General features: G+C 45.4%; 1 protein-coding gene across 1 annotated transcript in view; it reads left to right on the forward strand.

Moving 5' to 3' along the window:
• Positions 1-20685, forward strand: part of LOC311239407 (disabled homolog 1-like) — a gene marked incomplete at both ends in the record, with an annotated part of 78336 nt that overhangs the window by 9549 nt on the left and 48102 nt on the right. Inside the window, one exon of the mRNA XM_084327711.1 lies at positions 19465-19604. Within this exon, the coding sequence (XP_084183837.1) occupies positions 19465-19604 (140 nt within the window). The remainder of the gene's footprint in view (positions 1-19464; positions 19605-20685) is intronic.

Consider the following 20685-nt stretch of genomic DNA (forward strand, 5'->3'; position numbering starts at 1 on the left):
ATTAGTGCGGGTGTCAAGCGCCTTATTTCTCACCTATCACTTTATATTCCTCTCCCGGATAACATATTTCACGGTGCCTCCCTTCCTCATTTTCACAGGGGGGGAAAAAATGCACAGCTTCCAGTCAATGTACAGATGGAGAAGCCAGAGAGTGTAGATTGGTCTTTTCATCTTAAGGACGTGTCAGGGAATGGTCTTTCTTAGCCACGACACTGCGGCAGTGTCTTTCTGCGATGGTAAAAGCCTAAGCTTCTCTCCATGGGATGGGATTGCTCCACATGCGTGACTTCACTCCATCTCCATAGCAACTGTTGCTCTCCCACTGTAATCTGTGCACAAAAAAATTATTCATTTAAAAAAAGAAGAGTGGGGAGAGAGAGAGAGAGAGAGAGAGAGAGAGAGAGAGAGAGAGAGAGAGAGAGAGAGAGAGAGAGAGAGAGAGAGAAAGAAATGGCACAGCATTAAATGTACATTCACCTCTCCAGTAGAGAGTATGTCTTGACTTGGCAGCTGGTTGTGAGAATCCCCTACCAAATGTATACGAACCATTTCCTACTACTGCCAGATCACACAGATAACACACAGGCTTCCTCTGACGGCTATTAGCTGGTAATGGTGCATCCACCAATTCCTATTGTTGGCCATATTCTGTGGTCTTCCATCGGCCCCACTGTGCTGTCACACTGTTTCATCATTATGGGAAATGATAGCATCATTGAGCCCTACCTAAAGACTAATCCCGCCCCATCGCCACCCGGCACACATCGATTGCTGTATGTAACTCTGCCCACGAATCAATGTATTATCCACTGCATTGATGATGTGCACAATACCCCTCATTAACTCTGTAATTGGTTTAACGATCCATCATTTAACCAAAACTCCTATTTTGTGTTTGTTCGCTGCTGCAAAGTAGCCTAGCTTGCGCCGTGGCGCCACAGTGTGTAATTCTGATGCTGGTCTTGTGCATTAGCGTGGGCTGGAGGAGCAGGGGATGCACGCTGCTGCTAATGTTTGTGAATGTGTGTCTGTGTGTTTGCTGAGGCTTATGAATGTTAGTTCGTACACATGGGGGAGGCAGATGGCTGGGACATATTTGCCCTACTGAGCCCTATATGCTGCTCCTCTCTGCCTCATCAGGATACTATAGGCTGATAAGACAGCCGTTCAGGAGACAGGCTGAAAGCCGTAAAGTACGAGAGTTCATCGTGGGCACAGACAGGCAGATAGGACGTCAGACAGACAGACAGAGGTATGGATGATGGACACAAAAGTCCTTAATAAAACTGGTGCTGAACCAAAAAAGTAAAGACATGTCTCTACACAATATACTGCTGTCCCATCAAACTACAACAATGTTTGTTAAGCTGATACTGTTCAGGACAGTTCAGTCGTTGGATGCGTACAGTAGTGTATTTAACTCACATTACACATTAATTTCACAAATAAGTTGACGACATATGCGATAGCATATTGGCAGACGGGGACATGGGAACACGGGTACATGTTCACAAAGTTCAAAGGTTAAGCTGCCACAATGCCTGGAGTGGCTCCCCAACAAAAAGAAAATCCTTTTTGCCAAGTCCTCATATCTGGAGGGGCTCTTATGATTCTCCATCTGTTGCCATCTGTCCCTTCCCCCGTCCCCATTCTAGGGAGGCGGGGAGGAGGGTGCGACAATCTGAGCACGGACCAGCCCTGAAACAGTATGAGCAGGGCTATCAGTAATTGTTCTCTCCACGGTCCTCCTGGTCCACGGCCTGTGTCTCAGGTGGGCAACTGTGGCATTTAATTTGAATTAGGGGTGGGCGATATTACCATCCAATATCATTGCTTGTTAGAATTTCATCACAATTTGCCCTCACAGAGAGATTGGGGATATATTTTCATATTTTGCAGAATTGCTCTCGAGGAAATGTTGTGAGTCTCTTTTTTTCATTCTTGGTGTCCTATATTTTAAGAGCTGAAAATGGAGTAGTGTACCGTTACCAGTCAGTTGTACTATTGTAGCCCGATCTCGCTTAAATATGTAAATATAAAGTACTAATCAACCACAGAAAAAAACATAATGTAGCCATAATAAGTAATATATTATTTACGTATTGTATCGAACATTTACAATGTGTACATATTACAAATAAGTACATATATTACATATTCAAAAGATTTAAGTTCCACTGCTAGGGATTAAAGTCAGGGCACCCACATGGGAGGCGAGTGTCTCAAGAGTAGACACACTCTTTCTTTTCTGATAGCCTTAACCACACAGTTACCTTCAAGGGGCACTTCACCAAAAATAAATATTGATTTATTGTTGATTTATAGACATCCAAAAACCCGCAGTTCAACAATCAGTTTTTCACACATTAATTTAGTTTGAGAGTTATTGAGAATGAATATGGCCACCAGTGATGTCATCTGGGACATTAAATCCTTGTGTTTTGTTAATTGCAGCTCAATGAAATGACAAGGTAGCAGTCCCTATAAGACAAGGTATTGCTATTTTGCCATCTACATCATTTCATGGAGCTGTAATTAACACAAGGATTCATTGTCCCTGATGACATCACTGGTGGCCATCATTTCAAACTAATTTACTCGTAATAACTGTCTAAGTAAGTAAGGGGCAGCGGTGGCCTAAAGGTTAGAGAAGCGGGAAGGTCGCTGGTTCGATCCCCCGGATCGGCAGGACAAATAATTGTTTTGGTAAAGTGCCCCTTTAAACTAACCATAACCAGCTAATCTTAATAATGGGTCATTATTGTTCCAATATTATTTGGAAATGGGTGTCGAGAGCTGTGTAATTATTACCAGTTGGGTACTGTTACCAGTTGGTTACTGTTACCAGAGGGGTTGTACTGTTACCGGTTGGTTACTGTTACCAGAGGGGTTGTACTGTTACCGGTTGGTTGCTGTTACCAGAGGGGTTGTACTGTTACCGGTTGGTTGCTGTTACCAGAGGGGTTGTACTGTTACCGGTTGGTTACTGTTATCAGAGGGGTTGTACTGTTACCGGTTGGTTGCTGTTACCAGAGGGGTTGTACTGTTACCGGTTGGTTGCTGTTACCAGAGGGGTTGTACTGTTACCGGTTGGTTGCTGTTACCAGAGGGGTTGTACTGTTACCGGTTGGTTACTGTTATCAGAGGGGTTGTACTGTTACCGGTTGGTTGCTGTTACCAGAGGGGTTGTACACTGTTACCGGTTGGTTGCTGTTACCAGAGAGGCTGTGTACTGTTACCAGAGTACTGTTATCAGAGGGGTTGCACTGTTACCAGTTGGTTAATGTTACCTGTTGGGTTGTAAGATAAGATAAGATAAGATATTCCTTTATTGATCCCCTTGGGGAAATTCAGGCATCATAGCAGCATGGGGGGGAGGGGGGGAGGGGTACAGGTAGTAAAACAACACAGTATACAGGTAGTAAAAGACAACACAGGCAGTGTAAACAATTTGATCAATATGGTCAATATAATTTACTATCTGACTAGCTGAGGAATATTCACATTATTCACAGTGTCACATGAGGTGCAGTATGCAAGAGGTAGTGTTATAATAATTTACTATCTACTGAGTATACATTAATCAAAGTACCAGGGTAGTCTACTTTGTCCCCCTTGGGTTCCTATAAGTCCCAGGTCAATGTCTGGTAGCAGTCGCTGTCGCTGCCCCCTGTTGTGGGGCCTGGAGGCTGCTAGTCGCTGCCCACTGTTGTGGAGCCTGATGGCCGCTGGTATGAAGGACTGTCCGAGGCGGTTAGTTGAGTGTCGGGGGGGGATGAGTCTGTGGCTGAACGAGCTTCTCATCTTGACTAGCTCGTCGTAGAGGGGGTGGTAGGGGTTCTCCATGATGGCATCCAGCTTCCTTATCATCCCCCTCTCTACCATCACCTCAAGTCTAGGTAGCTCGACTCCCACCACGGAGCTAGCCTTCCTCACCAGCTTGTTGAGCTTGTTGGTGTCCCTTGAGTTGATGTAGCCTCCCCAGCATGCCACAGCATAGAAGAGGATGCTGGCCACAACAGACTGGTAAAAAGACTGCAGCAGTTTGTTGCACACATTGAAGGACCTGAGTCTCCTCAGGAAGAACAGCCTGCTCTGTCCCTTCCTGTAGAGGGCCTCTGTGTTGTCCGACCAGTCCAGTTTATTGTTCAGGTGTACCCCAAGGAACTTGTATGAGTCCACCATCTCCACATCCACCCCTCGGATGGAGATGGGAATCGGGGGGGGCCTCTTCTTGCCCCTCCGGAAGTCCACCACCAGCTCCTTGGTCTTACTGGTGTTGAGTTGGAGGTGGTTGCTGTCGCTCCACCCCACAAAGCTCTCCACCAGGGCTCTGTACTCCTCCTCATCATCGTCGGTGATGTAGCTTACGATGGAGGAGTCGTCTGAGAACTTCTGCAGGTGGCACCCGCTGGAGTGGGGTTATACTGGGGTTGTACTGTTATACTGGGTGGATTATCATGACCATGGACGCGTGTATCGCTTCCGCAACGGAATTCGGTTTCTGGGTTCCTCTGATTGGCCGCGACCCCCACGTGACCCGCCCCCCTATCCACCGCTCTGCCGCTGCCACGCGCCGCAGTCGGCAGAGCGAGCGGCCGCGGACGCGCTCGCTCGCTTCCTCAATTTATACGCATGGAAGTATTGACTGAATGACTGAATGAATGAATGAATGAATGAATGAAAACTTTATTTAACAGATTGCAGAATGGGTACAATACAGTACGGCTCAATACACACAATTGTTAAGGGGATGCAGACCTGAGAAAGATGTTTGTCTTGTTTACATCAGGGTCCCCCACTTTCAATTCATATAGAACGACTACGCCGTAACAAATCATTAAAAAAATATACCGTTAACTGGAATATGTTGTGCCTTTACACATATGTTGGATTATGTAATTGGTTTGTCATGACAAACAAATAAAAAAATCGCGGTTTACCCGCTGGCTACAGCAACACAACACTCAGTGACTGCATGTAGTCAGAGCTCAGCGATGCCGCTCGTGGCAGCACATTCTCACCGCGGGCAGCCAGAGACAGCCGGCGGATGCGATATTTTATTTGTTTGTCATGACAAACCAATAACATAATCCAACATATGTGTAAAGGCACAACATATTCCAGTTAACGGTATCTTTTTTTAATGATTTGTTACGGCGCAATCAATACTTCCATGCATTCGGGACCTCCATGTTTGGGGGTATTCATCAGTCAAATCGGATGCGGGGATTCGGCTCCCATCAGGCGGGCAAGAACTGCGGGTTTTCAGCTTCTCCCCTCTCTCCTGGAGCTTAGTATTCCTGCCGCGGAGGAGGTGGCTACAACATCAACACACATGTTGTAGCCAGCTGGTAAATCGCGATTTTTTTATTTGTTTGTCATGACAAACCAATTACATAATCCAACATATGTGTAAAGGCACAACATATTCCAGTTAACGGTATCTTTTTTTAATGATTTGTTACGGCGTAGTCGTTCTATATGAATTGAAAATGGGGGACCCTGATGTAACAATCGCGCTGCCGGTGGATAGGGGGGGGCGGGTCCCTTAAACCAGGCAGCAGGCGTTTGACCAACAAGACTTAAAGTCTAGCCCTTCTATCAAACTCACACTAGCGAAAGGTTCACACGTCGTATCCCCATCATATGTTAGTGAATAAACACACAGTTTGTAACAAACTTTTTATTTCTCATAATCAAAATCATATGTTTGGGCCGGGGAAGGGAACAGGGGGGGACCACAGAGGGAAAAAGTCATTTTCAGCGACGCCTGCCACGAGCCGCTCGGGACTTGCCACCCTGGGGGGCCCCGGAGGGACGTTAAAGGATAGGAGGCTGGTCACGACGATCCCTACCGTCACCTCCGAGCGTGGATGGGCCGGCTGCAGTGGCGGAGGCGCCCTCTCTCCTCCTGGTCTTCTTTGCCGAAGGTCCAGCAGTGGCGGTGGTAGCAGCGGCGGCTATGACGGCGGAACCCCGACGACGAGCCTGCCGTCTGACTCCACCGGCGACATCGGGCGGGGGGAAATGAGGCTGGAGCACGGAACGCTCCTCCTGCATCTCCCTGCAGGTCGAGGTCATGAAATACGTGCATTTCACTAAAAACGTTGCCGTTTCTCGCATGTACACGCTACTATTTCAAAATCAAATATATATATTTTTTTTATGCTTTGATCGTCACCAACAGCACACGTTGTGGAGTAACATTACACACAAATGTTGTGATCGAAGTGAAGTCATGGTTGGATCACAGCAGGATTACCATACCTTACCTTCCCTAGGATGTACCCCAAAAAGAATATTCCAATTATCTGATCGGTCAGTCGATCAGTATTGGTGTCGATCATGTCGCCAACATAATCCGCCACACATCATGCACCGGGAGCATTTCACACTTCTCAATCCGATCGGGACAACCGCTCCACTTGCGCGACAAAGAAAAGTCCGACCGGAGACTTTTGATCAACGCACAGGCCAAGATATAATGTTTCAAAGGGTGCTCGATACTGCCACCTGGGTGGATGCGGCCGATATTGCACTTTGGCATTCTCAGGATGATTCCCCATGTTAACCCCGAGTCTGTGTGCCTGTAATTAATGGAAATATCGAATAAAAGAAATAACAATGACAACCCGACTATACTCGGGTCTGGCGCTGAAAGGTTGGCGAGTGAACCCGACTTGCGCTGATTGAGTTAAAGGCCAGTCCTCTTCATCCTTGAAACTTGATCACTGCCACAGCACGTCATAGAACATCCATCCAATATCATCTTTTAAAGCCTAATAAAGTTTGCTTTATTAGGGCTGAGTCAATTGCCCTTTCCATCAGCATTATCATGTTGGACATTATGGTCTGGCCTCATATCGTCTTCAGAAATGTGGTGTGGATGTTTCCAGTCACATAAATTGTACACAAATGCATAATTTTTTTGTCCCAAAAGGTTTACATGTGAGGCAGAATACATGTGCAGATGATGGTGAATATAACAGCCCTTCCCGTGGTGCTAGTTGTCCATTAGGCAATTGACTGCACAACATGTCATTTGTTAACAAACGATCCCGACCACCTAGACCACAGTGTGTCGCCGATGCAGGATATGTTGTGTCTGTTGTGTGCCTGTTGTGAAAGGAAGAGGCCCCTCTTTGAATGAGAATAGTTTTTATTTTGTCCCTGGATGTATTTCCCCAAAGGTCAACTAAAGAAATTGCAAACTGCCCAGAACAGAGCTGCAAGGTTAGTCTTACATTGTTCCATGAGAACAAACACTATCACTATGCACCATGGTTAACGGTAGAGAATAGGCTGGTTTTCAACACGGTTACATTTTTCAGGAACACTGTCTTTTCGTCTCAACCAATTTTCTTATACAAACAAATTGTCAGATGCAGTCAGGGTCATTCTTATTTTACTAGCTCAGCCGATGATGGACAGATTATGTTACCACGTCCAAAATAAAATGCTTTAAAGAGGACTTGTTTATCGTGGCATCAATCATTGGAATAACTGCCCACTGAACATAAGTAAATTGAATAGCAACGTGTCTTTCAAGTACCACCTGAGAATGCACTACTTAAACCCCGGTACCTGTCTGATCTCCTCCACCAGTACACTCCATCCCGGAACCTACGATCCTCTGATCTAGGTCTCCTCTCCATCCCTCGCACCAGGTTACGGACTTTTGGGGACAGAGCCTTCAGCGTGGCGTCCCCTACCCTCTGGAACTCTCTCCCCCCCAAAGTCCGCAATGCCCCAACCCTGGACACCTTCAAATCCGCTCTGAAAACACACCTCTTCACCAAGGCTTTCCCCATCAGTTAGTTTTAGATTAAATTAGGTCCATTATCCCCTACTTTTCCCTCATCCCCTCTTCCCCCTCCCCCCCCTACTTTCCTTGCCCTATTTTTGTTGTACCAAAGCAGCATCTTTAGCTTTGACTGTGAAATTGATTGAGTTTGAGTAAAATTTACTCAGTTTGAGTCAAATTTACTCAGCGAAATTTACTGTGTACCTATAACTGTATATCATTATGTCATTACGTGATTTATTTGGCTAATTTACTAAATATTCACACTATTTCATAATCATTTTCAAAATCGCATTTATCTAAATATTTTAAAAACAAAACTACAAACAAAACTACATAATAATAATAATAATATAAAAGATAATAATTCAAGGCCAAGGGTCCCCATTTCTCAGGGCCCTGTGGGCACATGCCCACTTTGCCCATGGAGTAATGCGTCATTGACTGTTACCAGTTGGTTATTGTTACCAGTTGGGTTGTACCGTTACCAGTTGGTTATTGGTACCAGTTGGGTTGTACTGTTACCAGTTGGGTTGTATTATCACCAGTTGGGTTGTGCTCAGGGATGCCCTGATCACGTTTTTCGCCACCGATACCGATCACCGATCGTCTTGAGCCATATCGGCCGATACCGATCCGATATCGATAGTTTTTGATTCAAAAATGTAAATAAAAAAATTATTTTATATAATTTTTTTTTAAATAAAATATATATATTATATAATCATACTTGTAGTTGTATTATCTGCGAGACATCGCCACCACGCAACAAGTCAAAATGCTTGCTATCTGCAAACAGCTCCACTGTCTGTGTGTACTCGAGTAGCCTCCAGCTACGGCCAGGATTCTCCGGAGCTGCAGCTGGACCCTATTGATCACATTCAACATGCCCTCAGCTCGAATACGCATCGAATCAGTGTTATAAGACATTGATATCAGGAGCTATCTGTAGCTACTGCTAGCCGGCTATATAACGTTAAGACAACGCCTCAGTGAACTATTTAGTTTAATGGGACGTTTCGTTTTGAACAGTGAACTAACGTGAGCCATCATGCACTACTAGACTTGCTGGAGCATTTGTTGATATCAGGAGCTATCAGTAGCTAGCCGGCTAGATACCGTTAGGGTTAGACAATGCCTCATCATGTATTAAACTAAAAGTGAATAGTTGACTGGGTCATTTTGTAACGGTAGCTAACGTTAGCTCACGGAGGTCCCAGTGTCCCACTAGACTAGACTATACTAGTGTTAACAGTACACGGGTGCTGGAGGAGGAGGAGGAGCAGACGCCGCTGCTCTCTCCGTGTGTCTGAGACAGAACTCAGCGAGTGAGATCTCTGCTCAGAATTGGATCATGTTTTTCGAACGGATTTGACGATCGGCGAAAATAAAGCATTATCACCGATCACCGATCGCATATTTATACTGATTATCGGCCGATAACGATCGGTGGCCGATCGATCGGGGCATCCCTAGTTGTGCTGTTACCAGTTGGGTTGTATTATCACCAGTTGGGTTGTGCTGTTACCAGTTGGGTTCTATTATCACCAGTTGGGTTGTACTGTTACCAGTTGGGTTGTATTATTACTAGGGATGGCACGATACCACTTCAGCCTTGAGTATCTGCCAATACCGATACCCATCCGATACTGCCCCCGCCCCCCCAGCTCTTAAAAACTAAAACCAGTGTTTAACCTAGCCATCTATAAAACCTCAACAAAAAAAACTAAAAAAAACTGTGCAACAAATGTCCTACTCCCCTAAAGGAAGAAATACATAGCATACATGACTCAGTTATGCAATAGTGCTGCTGCTTTTTATTTATTTAATAAGTCTACAGCGATTTCATGCCGGCTTCCTGTCTTCGCAGAGATTTTAAAATCATTGGTAAACAAATGTAGTACTGAGAATATACACTTTGACTGCTGTTTTGATAGGGTTAGGGTCTTTAGTTTACGCTTGGCTACATTTGAAAAAGAAACACAATATTTAGAAACTTGCCCACTTGTACATATTTGGGATAGCCGTGTCAGAGAAAAAATGCCGGTTTGGCAACATGAAGCGAGGCTAAGCATTGGAAACCTACATTTTACAACAACAGAAAGGGGCTGGTCATCCAGCACAATAAATGTGGTTATTTTCTCGGTTATCAGCTTTGCTTTGTTACCGTCTTCAAGGAGTTTCTTGCGCTTTTGAATGGTTTCCATCTAACGTTAACGTTAGCTGCTCTTGGCATTCGTTGCATGTATGAACTCTGCATACTCCCTTTCCATGATGAATCTGTGGTGTTGAAGTTTCCAGTGTTGCTGCCACCCCTAGAAATACTTGCGTTGCAGATATTACACCCGGCTGTGTCATGTTATTACACAAGTATACATGTGAGTCCTCTGTATTTGTTTGTGAGTGTCTTTATTCGGTTAGCTCCGTAGCTCCATAGCTCCATGTTATTATCCGCTCCTATTCTACTCTGCCCTGCGTACCTGTCCATGACCCCAGTATGGTGGCCTGTACTCTGTGTCGTATTAGCGCACACACATTAACATAACACCACAGGCTGCCTTTTTCTTCTTTGAGCTTAAAGTAACTCCACACAGCTGACATGATCGTGGCACGCTGCTAACCAGTTGACTCACGTTTAGCTAACGTTGTTGTCGTGCTACTACTGTTCATGTGATGGCACGCTTTACGGCATGTATCGGATCGGAAAATACTTCCCGTTTTTCCAATATCCGATCATGTGAATTTGGCCAGTATCGGACCGATACCGATACTGAGTATCGGATCGGTGCCATCCCTAATTATCCCCAGTTGGGTTGTACTGTTACCAGTTGGGTTGTATTATCACCAGTTGGGTTGTATTATGAATCATCAGTTGGGTTGTGTTGTTACTAGTTGGGTTGTGCTCTTATTAGTTGGGTTGTGCTGTTACCAGTTGGCAGGGTATACTGGATCGTACTTGATCCGTGAACAGGTAGAAAAATACCTCGCGGCTTTTTTCCAATTCCAATCTGGCTTCAGAACATCCCACTCCACTGACACATGCCTTCTCTATTTAAACGACCACATCAATCAAGAGGTGGACGCGGGCAAATACTGCGGCATGGTCATGCTGGACCTACAAAAGGCCTTCGACACTGTCAATCACACCATACTGATTGACAAGCTAAAAGCAATTGGTTTTGATAGTCTATCAGTGAGCTGGATGCAATCCTACCAGGAGGGGAGAGAGCAGATGGTGGAGGTAAACGGTACCCTATCCCCCCCCCTCACAGTAAGCTGTGGTGTTCCACAAGGAAGCATACTAGGTCCGCTACTGTTCCTAATTTATGCAAATGGCATGTCGTCAGCTTGTGACTGCAACTTGTTCCTGTTTGCGGACGACTCAGCCCTGCTGGTCTCTGACAATAACAAGTTACAGGTTGAAAAAACCCTCAGCTCAGAACTAGGCAAAATCTGCATATGGCTCGCTGATAACAAACTATCATTACACATGGTCAAAACAGAGTCCATTCTCTTCGGTTCAAATAACAAACTCAGCAAGACCGACGGCTTCTCAGTTACAGTGGGTGACAATATTGTCACAAGGAAAGAAGATATTACCTACCTGGGTTCCATCCTAGAGGCAAATCTTTCATGTGACAAAATAGCATCCAATGTAATAAAAAAAAGTCAACCAACGAACTCGATACTTGTACCGGATCTCCTCACAGGTAAAGAATACCCTGAAGACTCTGGCAGGAGCACTCATTCAAGGGTACTACAACTATGCTTGCACCTCATGGTACCAAAGCACCTCAAAGGCGCTAAAAACAAAATTACAAACATCTCAAAACAAACTGGTCAGACTACTGCTTGACCTTACTCCTAGAACTCACCTCACCCCTGCCCACTTTGACAACCTAGGATGGCTTAGAGTAGACGACAGAGTACAGCAACTTGCAATGGGCCTGGTCTACAAGATACACTACACGACCAAGGTACCCATGTACATGTCAAAATACTTCCCAAAGGTCAGTGAATACCACGATCACAACACCAGAGGGAGCTCCACAAATCATGTTAAACCCAGATTCCGCTCAAACAAGGGACTAAACACGTTTCGCAATTATGCCACATCAATGTGGAACGCCCTACCCAAAGCTGTAAAGGAATGTGAATCACTACCCACTTTCAAAAACACTCTCAAAAAACACCTACGGGAGACTGCAATTCGAAACTGGCCCCTGTAAATGTCCTAACACAACCCCCTCCAATGTACAGTAAATTAGCAAGTATCTTACTTACTTACTTAGGCTCATCGCTCCCAATGGAGCATAGGCCATCTACGACTTTTCTCCATCCAACACGGCTTTGGGCTGTCCTTTCTGCTTCCCCCCAGGTAGTTCCTTGTCTCTTGAGCTCCGCCTCAGTGTCCCGCCTCCAGGTGTTCTTAGGCCGCCCTCTCTTCCGCTTCCCTTGGGGATTCCAAGTCAGGGCCTGGCGTGTAGTACTGGTAGCCGGTTTCCTCAAAGTGTGGCCTATCCATCCCCACTTTCGTCTCAGGATCTGCTTCTCCACTGGTTCCTGTCTTCCTTTCAGCCATAGTTCCTCATTCTTGATTTTGTTTGGCCACCGGATCACAAAGATGCGTTTCAGACAGCTGTTTATAAAGGTCTGTATCTTCTGCAATGTTCTTTTCATCATTCTCCAAGTCTCTGAACCGTAGAGAAGGACAGATTTGACATTTGAATTGAAGAGCCGCACTTTGGTTGTCATGGCGATGTCCTTGGAGGACCAGATGTTCTTCAGAATGATGAATGCTGCTCTGGCTTTGCCTACTCTTGCTGTGACGTTGCCATCTGTGCCGCCCTTCTTATCCAAGATACTGCCTAGGTAAGTGAAGGAGTTGACTTCCTGTATGGATTCATCACCTACTGTGACTGTGTTGTTGGTAGAGGTGTTGATCATCATTAGGTTGGTTTTCTTCCTGTTTATTCTCAACCCAGTCTCAAGGGATGTAGTTGCCAGCTTGGTTGTCTTGTCCTGCATCTGGTTGTAGTTGTGTGACTGGAGAGCCAGGTCATCAGCAAAGTCGAGGTCATCCAGTTGTGTCCATAGGGTCCACTGTATGCCGTTTTTATTTCCTTTTGTGGTGGTCTTCATAATCCAGTCTATGACTAGAAGGAATAGAAAGGGCGATAGGAGGCATCCCTGACGCACACCGGTCTTGACCTCAAAACTCTCTGACAGTTGGCCTGCATGTAAAACTTTGCATGATGTTCCTTGATAGGTGTTTTGAATCAGAGTGATGATTTTCTTTGGGATACCATAATGCCTCAGCAGTTTCCACAGAGTCTCTCTATCCACACTGTCAAAGGCTTTTTCATAGTCTATGAAGTTTATGTATAATGGAGAGTTCCATTCGATGGATTGCTCTATAATGATGCGCAGGGTGGCGATCTGGTCCGTGCAAGATCTGTTGCTCCGGAAGCCTGCCTGCTGGTCTCGAAGCATGGGATCCACAGCAACACTCATTCTGTCCAGTATAATTCTGTTGAGTACTTTTCCCGGTACTGATAGAAGCATTATTACTCTGTAGTTGTTGCAGTTGGTAAGATCTCCCTTTTCTGGTAGCTTGATGATGATTCCATCTTTCCATTCTTCTGGAATCTTTTCTTCCTCCCAGATCTTGGTGAAGAGGCTATGAAGCATATCTACCACAGTCTTCAAGTCGGCCTTGATGGCTTCTGCTGGTATTTCATCTGGTCCTGCAGATTTTCCGTCCTTTGTTGAGATAATAGCTTTTTTTATCTCTGCTTTGCTGGGTTTATCACAGTTTATTGGAAGTGTTCTCTCCGCTGGTGTAATGTCCGCTGGCTCTGTCGGGGCTGGTTGGTTCAGTAGTTCTTTGAAATGTTCAGCCCATCTTCTCCGTTGGTCCTCTGTTGTTATAAGTGGGTTTCCCTGTTTGTCTTTTACCGGTTTGTCCATTTGTTGGAACTTGCCTGCTAACTTCCTAGTGATCATATAGAGGTCTTTCATGTTGCCTTGCCCTGCCGCTGTTTCTGCTTGTTTGGCTAAGTTGTCTATGTGATCTCTTTTATCCTTCTTAATGCTACTCTTCACCTCCTTATTGGCTTGGGTGTATTCTTCCTGTGCCTTTGCTTTTGCTGATCTTGTTTTGCTTGTGTTCAGTATCTCTTTCCTCTCCTTTCTTTCTTTCAGTTTCTGGAGTTGTTCCATTGAGACCCATTCCTTGTGTTTTGTCTTCTTCTTTCCCAATATTTCTTTGCAGGTGTCCAGCCACAACGTCTTTGTGTGCTGCCATTGAGTTTCTATGTCCACATCTGTGTCTTCATCCTGTTCCTGTAGTTGCTGGTACCTGTTGGTAAGGCTGATCTGGAATCTACTCTGTATTTCTTTGTTCCTAAGAAGTCCAACGTCATATCTGGTTCTTGCGCCGGTGGTTGTGGCATACTTCTTCAGACGTAGTTTTATGATCGTCAGCACGAGATGATGGTCTGATGCCACGTCTGCCCCTCTCTTGACTCGTACCTATTGCCATGACCTCCTGAACTTTCTATTGATGCATATGTGGTCTATTTGATTCTCCGTAACTTGATCTGGAGATCTCCATGTGGCCTTGTGGATAAGTTTGTGGGGGAAGATGCTGCCTCCTATTACCAGTTGGTGGAGGGAGCACAGGTCTGCAAACCTTTCTCCATTTCCATTAATCTGCCCCAATCCATGTACGCCCATGATGTCTTCGTAGCCTGTGTTGTTGGCTCCTATCTTGGCGTTGAAATCACCCATGAGGATGGTGATATCTTTTTCTCTCCGTCTGTCCAGTACAGCCTGCAGTTGTTCATAGAAATTGTCTTTCTTCTCAGTCCCCCCCCCCCCCCCCCCTACCCAACCTCCTCCAATGTACAGTTTCTACGTCAAATGTATATACTCTTTTTTCTGGACTCTTTTCGTATCACAAACAGTACTGTATTTGCAAATCTGGTATGTCATAAATGTATAGATGTAGCAGTACTGTCTATCTGTATGTCATGTATGTCATATGTTACGATGAATTGAAAATGGGGGACCCTGATGTAAACAAGACGAAAGTCTTTCTCTGGTCTGCATCCCCTTAACAATTGTATGTATTGAGCCGTACTGTACTGTACCCATTCTGCAATCTGTTAATAAAGTTTTCAATCAATCAATCAATCAATCAATCTGTATGGTCTCCCATACATTCTCAAAATATTTACACAAAACAACTTCTAAATGTATATTCACAGGGCAGAATCATAATGAAAGCCTTAATGTTGTTATTTATAGCAAACTGTGATACAATAGCAGTTGAGTTGTACCGTTATCAGTTTGGTTGTCCTATTACCATTGTGGTTATACACTGTTACCAGTTAGGTTGTACTGTTACCATTGGGGTTGTACTATTGTACTATTACCCCCCTGCCCCCCCCCCCCCCCTGAATCATTCCCCTAACCTGGCTGGCTCAGCCCTCGTTCTAAAACATCTGACAATGTTATTGTGGCTAGTATGGACATACAATACTAACATACTTTAGTCACCATTCAACAGTCAACTTGATTAGGAGCATCTGGCTTCAGAAAAAGACAGAGTTGACCATTTAACCTTTGGTAATTGTCGAACCAGAGGGTCAGATAAGTGTGTGTCATCTCTCTCTCTCTCTCTCTCTCTCTCTCTCTCTCTCTCTCTCTCTCTCTCTCTCTCTCTCTCTCTCTCTCTCTCTCTCTCTCTCTCTCTCTCTCTCTCTCTCGCTCTCTCTTGCTCTCTCTCTCTCATTCTCTCTCTCTCTCATATCTCTCTCCTATCTCTCTCCCTCTCCCCCCCCCTCTCTCTCTCTCTCTCTATCTCTCCCTCTCTCCTCTCTCTCTCCTATCTATCCCTCGCTCTCTCCTCTCTTTCTCTCTCTCTATCTCTCTCCCACCCCTCTCTCTCTCTCCCCCCTCTCTCTCTCTCTCTCTTCCCCCCTTCTCTCTCTCCCCTCTCTCTCTCTCTCTCTCTCTCTCTTTCTCTTTCTCTTCCTATGCAAAACGTCACGAAAACAACATGCCCTGCAGCGCCTGGGTTTCCGACACACAGAGCACTCACCGTGATCTGAACCCGGAGCACGTACTGCGGGGGTCATACTGCTGTATCGGTGCTCTCGTTCAGCATGCAAGGGGTGCATCTTTCTGAGGACATCTGCACACATCCCTAAATCTCTCCTGAAGTGTTATTAGGAGACATGGCACACTGTGTTTGCATGTCAAGAAGCAAAATAGTGTAGAACATCTACTGAACCTCAGACGAGAGAAGCGAGGCTCTGTATTGGACTGTGCATGTAGGTTATAATGATGATGTTTGAAATGCAAGTGGAGCAGCATGTATTATGCATCGCATTATAGAAGAGAGCGTATGAGTCAGTACATTCTTGATAGAGTGCACTGGTGCTGGAGGAATATAGTCTGAAATCACAATGAAGCAGACAGAGTGATAGCCGTTGGCCTCATCCGTCCGTCCGTCCCCCCCCCCACAATACCACCACCACCACCACCCTGCATCTATCATGTAGACCAGGGATGCGTCGATAACACAGAGTACTGACCTGATCCATTAGAATCCATTTTCACCTTTTAGAGACATTTGACATATTTCTAGCATATCTGTCCAAAATCTGGTCAAATTGGTTAGATTACGAACATGTTACACATGTCTCATGGTGTCAGATGTTAGTCCTGTAGTCCAGTTTTAGTATTGACCCAATATCTGATACCAGTATCAGTATCGGAGCGTCCCTAATTATTACTGCATGATATTCATTCAAAATATTCCCTTCCAACATGTAGCGTAAACCACAGTGCAGGAGCAACACAGCAAGTTAGAAGAAAAAGAAAAAAAGAAAAAAAACGCGATTTCTACGGCAGCTTCATCTGTATGTTCTCTCACTGATGAATATATTTTGAGAGTAATCAAAATGGATCCCTAGCAAAGGGCACGTTCATTCCTCTGATTGTTGCAGCTCGCATGCCACACTGGGGCTGCTTAGCATTCAGAGGTACACATAAGTTGTCCACAACCCTCATTATCCCCCTGGCAGAGAAACAGGAATTAGACCCAGATTTGACATTCACTTACTGAGAGACTTTAATGACTTTAGCATCATCAGACAAGCCCTCTGCTCTTAAAAAAAAGAAAATTGCATTGAGCCCTCATGAATTAGTGAGAGGGTGTGTGCATAGTAGCCAAGATGAGAGCCCTCGCGTTTTAACAAGAGCGAGACGTTTTCCGTTTCAAGCAGGCCACTTAATTTCCTCCTTTTCTTAGTTTGCCGCTTTCCTCCAGATTTCTCCTCCCCGCGCTCCATGCCTCCTACTCGGAAGTCCTGACAAGACGGAGTGTTGAAATATGCAAAAAGTAGAGAGAGAGAGAGTGGGGGGGCGGGGGGCGGGGGGGGGGGTTACATGTGTGTGACATATAGCATGGATGGCAGTCCAGTGTGTTTCTGGGTTGGAATACGCTCATTTGGCGTAATGTGGTTTTAGTGCAGTGCCTGACAGTTTTCGTTAGGACTATTAAAGCTTGTCCTACTCTCGCACGTGGCTTACCCAGCAGCTTAAATGTGTGGCTAACGGATGCACAGGCTCATGGCCTAGAATAGAGCACAAGGAGGAGGAGGGGCCTGAAATAGTGTTCAATTCTCCAAGGTGCCGGTGACCTTGATTTTAAATAGCACTGTGTCTTTGTGTCTTGTGCGGCGGCAGCAGCCGCTGTTAACGCGGACAACCCCCCGGTACGAGGATGACGAGGGGACAAGTTGTTCACAGTAGACGCGCTGGAGACGCCGAAGACGTAATCGAAACAGTAAAGCTGGCGGACAGCAGAGAGACAAAATGAGAAACATGTCGGCGTCGGGGCGGTGTTAAGGCATCTGGGGAGAATGACAGGCAGACGGAGAGATAGATAGGTAGGTAGGGATGGAGGGAGGGAGTTAGGAGGGAAGGAGGCGACACTAAACAGAGCCCGAGGACACACCGATCTGCTGGCCCTACCAGACGAATGCCCCCTCCTCCTCTCCACACATCCAGCAGGGGGGGGGGCTGCTCTCACACCATACTCCCACCACCTTCCTGCCACCACCCGCCTCCCTGCATCCATCACCCAGAGGGGGCTCAGCGGATTGTGGGAGAGCGCTGGACCGAGATGATTCCTCTCAATAGTGGCCTTACAAGCTGTTTGTCACCGCCAATCGCACCCATGGGAACAGTGGGTGTGGGTGTGAGGACAGAGGACAGACACCGCCACCACCACCCCTCCCTCCTCAGCCTTCCACCCTGGCTAGGAGCCTGAATGCCCCCACAAGGCCTGGGATAGGTGGTGGATGGCACAGTGTTTTTTTTTTTCTTTTTTTTTTTTTTTTAATGTTTCAATTGTTTTTCCTGATTCCGTCTCATTAGTCCCCTGGTTATTTTGAGCTGTAAACAGGCTTCGTTTTCAATTTCTGGTTCCATTTTCTTTCAATCTCGGCTTCCTGCTAATTTTCTATTTGCACTGCATTTCCTATTCCGTATGTATTTATTCTCCTATATACCACAGCAGAGTCTAACCTCCATCGCACATACTGTAATTACACACACACACATGCATGTGCACACACACACACACACTTGCATATACACGCACACACAGACACACACACACACACACACACACATACATACGTACACAAACACTTGCAACTACACACACACACACACACACACACACTCACACACACACACACACACACACACACAACACAACACACACACACACACACAGACACACACAGACACACACACACACACACACACGCACGCACACACATACATACATACACACATACATACATACATACATACATACATACATACATACATACATACATACATACATACATACATACATACATACATACATACATACATACATACATACATACATACATACATACATACACAAACACTTGCATATACATGCACACACACACACACACACACACACACACACACACACACACACACACACACACACACACACACACACACACACACACATACAAACACCCCAAGAATCACACAAGCAACATACATACATACATACATACATACATACATACATACATACATACATACATACATACATACATACATACATACATACATACACAAACACTTGCATATACATGCACACACACACACCACACACACACACACACACACACACACACACACACACATACAAACACCCCAAGAATCACACAAGCAATGCTAACCGCTTATGCCACAAACAAGGCATGATACTCAAGCTGTAGAAATCAGTTGAACTGACACATCTTTTCTTGCTGTAATCTCTTTCTCCCTCCCTTTCTATCTCTCTCTCTCTCTCTCTCTCTCTCTCTCTCTCTCTCTCTCTCTCTCTCTCTCTCTCTCTCTCTTCTCTCTCTCTCTCTCTCTCTCTCCCTCCTTTCTCTCTCTCTCTCTCTCTTTCTCCCTCCCTTTCTCTGTCTCTCTCTCTCTCTCTCTCTCTCTCTCTCTCTGTCTCTCTCTCTGTCTCTCTCTCTCTCTCTCTCTCTCTCTCTCTCTCTCTCTCTCTCTCTCTCTCTCTCTCCCTTCCACTGCAGGTCAGGACCGCAGTGAGGCGGGGCTGATTAAGCGTTTCCGTGGCGATGGCGTGCGCTACAAGGCCAAGCTGATCGGGACTGATGAGGTGACAGCGGCGCGGGGCGACAAGCTGTGCCAGGACTCCATGATGAAGCTCAAGGTGCAGACTGTGTGTCTGTGTCTGTGTCTCTGTGTCTCTGTGTGTGTCTGTGTGTTTCTGGGTGTGTATGTGTGTGTCTGTGTCTCTGTGTGTGTCTCTGTGTGTGTGTGTGTGTGTGTGTGTCTGTGTGTGTGTGTGTGTGTGTGTGTGTGTGTGTGTGTGTGTGTGTGTGTGTGTGTGTGTGTGTGTGTGTGTGTGTGTGTGTGTGTGTGTGTGTGTGTGGGTGCGTTGAGTGTTTCTCTCTGTAAGTGTGTGTGTGTGTGCGTGCAAGTGTTTTGCTCTGTAAGGGTGCGTGTGTGTGTGTTCAATCTGTCTTTCCTTTCTGTCCTTATTTCCGAGACATGATTCACCTCCTCATCTCAGTCTGACGTTGTTTCTCGTCTCTAGTGAGTGAAGCACTATTGGAGCTCCTGTACCACGGGATTCATCCCTGTAATAACTGACCAAAAGGACAACTCTCTAATAGCACGGCGCTCTCTCTGCTCTTGCTGTGTTAAACACTGTAAATGAGGTGGCATTCTTTGCAAAAACAGATGGCGCTCTGTAGTTCAGTTTCTTCCTCTAATAGGAAGATGTGTTGCTTCAAGGTCAGAGATCCCTTTGCTTTTATTCATAAAGCTTCTAATGGTGTGAGGTGTGCAGACTCTAGGATCTTTGTGGTTTGATGATACAAGCTGTACTGGATTTACACCGCCAAAGAATGTCCCTCTTGATAAGTCATTTCATTTTGTATCGCTTCTAGCGATGTGAGGAGTGCGGATGCAGGATCTTGATGGTTTGATCGTACAAGCTACATTGTGCTTTACCCTGCAAAAACTAAATGTCACCTTGACAAGTCATTTCATTTGGAGTCTTGAAATCACATTGCTTTGAAAGGCGGGAAATAATTTAGCAATGAATGAGATGAGAGATCAGTTTACTTGTTTCCATACAACTGAACCTTCAACAAAAACTTCTCCAAAAAAGTGACTTACTGTACTGAAACAAATGAAATAATCTTGCTCGAATGCAGTAAGATCCAAGATTAATTTATTTCAAGAAGAATAACATGTTACGACTCAATACAAGAGATTAAATGATC

The sequence above is a fragment of the Notolepis coatsorum genome (genome assembly GCF_963971535.1).
Source record: "Notolepis coatsorum genome assembly, chromosome: 13".
NCBI classification, from domain to species: Eukaryota; Metazoa; Chordata; class Actinopteri; order Aulopiformes; family Paralepididae; genus Notolepis; species Notolepis coatsorum.